This window comes from Macaca thibetana, chromosome 2 (assembly GCF_024542745.1).
Source record: "Macaca thibetana thibetana isolate TM-01 chromosome 2, ASM2454274v1, whole genome shotgun sequence".
Taxonomy (NCBI): Eukaryota; Metazoa; Chordata; class Mammalia; order Primates; family Cercopithecidae; genus Macaca; species Macaca thibetana.
In genome coordinates this window covers 94,859,066-94,863,068 of record NC_065579.1, presented here as the reverse complement: position 1 = coordinate 94,863,068, position 4,003 = coordinate 94,859,066, and the positions used below count along the sequence as shown (strand labels likewise).

The 4,003-nt window shown below is 43.8% G+C and overlaps 1 protein-coding gene across 1 annotated transcript; it reads left to right on the top strand.

Annotated features, from left to right (window-relative positions):
- The first annotated feature begins 3,366 nt into the window (after positions 1-3,366).
- Positions 3,367-3,639, top strand: LOC126948545 (non-histone chromosomal protein HMG-17-like). The gene has a single exon (XM_050780495.1). It carries the CDS (start codon positions 3,367-3,369, stop codon positions 3,637-3,639), a length of 273 nt encoding a protein of 90 aa, XP_050636452.1.
- Positions 3,640-4,003: the final 364 nt, after the last annotated feature.

The following is a 4,003-nucleotide window of genomic DNA, read 5'->3' as shown; positions in this document are numbered from 1 at the left end:
TACAAAACTAAACATGCTCTTATCATAGAATCCATTAATCATGCTCCTTGGTATATACCCAAAAGAGTTGAAAACTTATGTCCACAAAAAAACTTACAAATAGATGTTTACAGCAGCTTTATTAATAATTACCAGAACTTAGAAGCAACCAAGATGTCCTTCAGTAGGTGACTGGATCAATAAACTGTGGTACATCTGAACAATGGAATATTATTAAGTGTTAAAAAGAAATGAGCTATCAAGCCATGAAAAGACATGGAGGAAATTTAAATGCATTATCACTAGTGAAAGAAGCCAACCTGAAAAGTCTACATATTGTATGACTCCAACTATATGACATTCTGGAAAAGGCAACCATGGAGACAGTAAAGAGATGAGTGGTTGCCAGGTGTTAGAGGGGAGGAAGGGATGAACAGGCAAAATGTAGAGGATTTTTAGGACAGTGAAACTATTCCATATGATACTGCAATTGTGGATCCATGTGATTGTATGTTTGTTCAAACCTATAGAATGTACAACACCAACAGTGAATCCTAATGAAAACTATGGACTTCGGGAGATAATGAGGTGTAAGGGTATATTCAGCAATTTTAACAAATGTACCACTGTGGTGCAGGATGTTGATAGTTGGGGAGGCTGTCCATGTGTAGGGACAGAAGTATATGGGAACCCTCTGTACATCCTGTTTAATTTTGCTATGAACTTAAAACTGCTCTTCAAAAGTTTATTATTATTTTTAAAACCTACCTAGTGAAGAGTCTGGGCACTGACTGAGAAGGAGACTGAAAGTGGCATGTGAATCACTCAGGAAATGGCTTACTAATCAACCCAAGGAAGATCAGAGGCAACTGGAAAATGTCCTAGAAAGGTTTGGGACAAGAAATCGGGGCAGACCAATCAGGATTGTTTCCAAGTCAGTTGTGACTTATTCAGGGCTTGCTGACTACTTTACACTGGCCCCTCCTGGGAAGTCCCATATGGCTTAGAAACCAGAAATTGGGCACTCTCTGTGGGTTGTAAACATTACCTGAATATCTCTTGGATCTCCTTCCTTGTTCAGGAGCTCTTTGGGTCCTAGATGCCCACATTCCATGGTTACATATGCAGCAGAGGCCTGGTCTGCCTCTCAAGGTCCTTGAATCCATAAGCATTTAGGTGGAGAAATGCCCAGTTTTGGCCTCTCCCCCATCCATCTTTCCCTCCTCAGGCACACATGTATAAAGAGAGAACTCCAAAGCCAAGCTCACCAAGGAGTCCAGTTAAATGAGATCATCACCCTGAATAGTCTTCTCCCTGATCTAGTCTCTTATCTATGAGTGTGGAAGTCTAGAGGGCCCTGATATGGTCCCCCATAGGTCTTAGCAGCCACAACCCCACGGCTTTGCTGGGTGTAGCCTATGTGGCTGCTCATATGGGTTGGAATTTTGTGCCTGAAACTTTCCCAGGCAGGTGTTGTATGCTACCGATGACTCCACAGTTCTGAGGTATCAGTGATGGTCTGGCCCCCACAGCTCCACTAAGCAGTGCCCTAGTGGTGATGCTCTTTGACAGCTCCCACCCCACATCTCCACTAGGCATTGTTCTAGTCGGGGATCTCTGCAGTAGCTATGTCCCTGTGACAAGTCTCTGCCTGGCCTCCCAGGCTTTCAGCAACAGTCTTTGAAATCTAGGTGAAAGCTGCCATATCTCCATAGTTTTTGCATTCTATGGACCTGCAGAATCAACACCATGTAGATGCCACCAAGGTTTATAACTTGTACCTTCCAGAACAGTGGAGACACTTTGAGCCACCACTGGGGTAGCTGAGGAGCACTGTGCTGGAGTGTAGGGAACAGAGACCCAAGGGGATCCTGAGAGGCCAGTCTGTGGAGGGCATCCTTGGGTCTGACCCCCCAGACCACTCTGGCCTCCTAGGCTGCTGGGCCTGTGATGATAGCGGCAGCCTTAAAAATCTCTGAAATGCCTTTGAAGTCCTTCTTCCATTCTTTTGATGATCTCTTCTCTCTGTACTAATCACCTTAGCAAAAAGTTGCCGGGCCACACCCTTGGTTTTCTCTCCCAAACACTTTTTTACTCTTCACATGGCCAGGCTGAGAGTTTTCCACATCTTTCCATTTTGCTTGCTTTTGATTATAAATTCCATCTTTAAGTCATTTTTTTCCTTCTCACAGTTTAATTTGAGGGGTTAAAAGCAACCAGCCAGCAACCTGAATGCTTTGCTGCTTAGATATTTCTTCCACAGACATTCTAATGAATTGCTCTTAAGTTCTGCATTCCATAAAGCCCTAGGTCATGAACACAAAGCCCACAAGTTCTTTGCTAGTTTTTAATAAAGATGGCCTTTACACCAGTTTCTAATACCTTGTTTCTCAGTTCTTCTGAAACCTCATAAGAATGACCTTTACTGTCTATATTTCTATCAGCATTCTGGTCAGGACCACTTAACCAATCCCTAAGGAGGTCCAGACTTTCCCTAGTCTTCTTGTCTTCTAAGCCCTCACAAGAATCTAGGCTTTTTCTAGCCTGCTCCTGCAAATGTTTCCAGCCTCTGCTCATTACTTAGTTCCAAAGCCACTTCCACATTTTCAGATATTTGTTATCAGCAACAACCCCACTTCTTGGTATGAATTTTCTGTCTTACTACATTGTCTGTTGCTTATAACGTAATACCAGAAACTAGGTAATTTATAAGAAAAAATATTTCTTCCAGCCCTGGAGCCTGGACAGTTCAAGGTCAAGGGAAAACAAGTGGTGAAAACCTTGCTGGTGGGGACTGTCTGAAGAGCCCTGGGGCTGTGCAGGGCATCTCACGGTGAGGGGGATGAATGTGCTAGATTAGTTCTCTCTTCCTCATCTTATAGAGCCACCAGCCCCACTCCGATGATAACTTACTAATTCAGTAATCCATGAATGGGTTAATCCATTCAAGAGGGAAGAGACCTTTAGATCCAATCACCTCTTAAAGGCCTTACCTCTCGATTATTTCCACATTAAATTTCAATGTAAACTTTGGACAGAAGATATATATTCAAATCATAGTACCATCTTGGCTTGTCTAGGACAGAGGGATTCCCTGGGAGACAAGCTTTTTTATTGTTAAAACCAGGAAAGTCCTGGATAAACTGGGATGAGTTGGTCATCTTACCAAGTGATGAGGGTGGATGTTATACCCTATGAGACTTTAGCCACAGAATAGCAATGCCATCTGAGGCACAGAACAGAAGAGCTAAAGGGAAGAATCTCACCAAAGAAAGAGAGCATCTTCAGAAGAAGAGGAGGCGAGAATGATTCCCAGACAATGAAAGCAAGTGTGCTGCTGCATCCCGCACCCAGTGCCTACATCCCACCACCGTCGCCACCACCACCATGCCCGATAGAAAGGCTGAAGGGGATGCTAAAGGAGATAAAGCCAAGGTGAAGGAGGAACCACAGAGAAGATCTGTGAGGTTGTCTGCTACACCTGCTCCTCCAAAGCCAGAGCCCAAGCCTAAAAAGGCCCCTGCAAAGAAGGGAGAGAAGGTACCCAAAGGGAAAAAGGGAAAAGCTGATGCTGGCAAGGAGGGGAATAACCCTGCAGAAAATGGAGATGCCAAAACAGACGGGGCACAGAAAGCTGAAGGTGCTGGAGAGGCCAAGTGAAGTGTGTGCATTTTTGATAACTGTGTACTTTTGGTGACTGCACAGCTTGAAATGATATTTTTATCACGTTTTATAAAAATGCAGAATTTTGTTTTACTTTTTTTTTAAAGCTATGCTATTAGCACACGGAACACTTCATTGTTGTTTTAGGGGGAAGGGGCATATGTCACTAATAGAATGTCCCCGAAGCTGGACTGATGTGGGGAAAACACCTTTCCCTTCTAGTTTTGAAAGACTTCCTCTTGGCTCCCAGGAGGAGGGATTCCCTGACTTTGACACAGATGGTCACCTTGGCGCAAAAGCCTTGTGGTATTTAGAAACAAAATTTTTTTATGTCCCCATTCTCCCTTTCCATCCTTCAGCA

Bases quoted from the DNA above. Each gene is read 5' to 3' on its own strand.
- LOC126948545 (XM_050780495.1), top strand. From the start codon at position 3,367: ATGCCCGATAGAAAGGCTGAAGGGGATGCTAAAGGAGATAAAGCCAAG.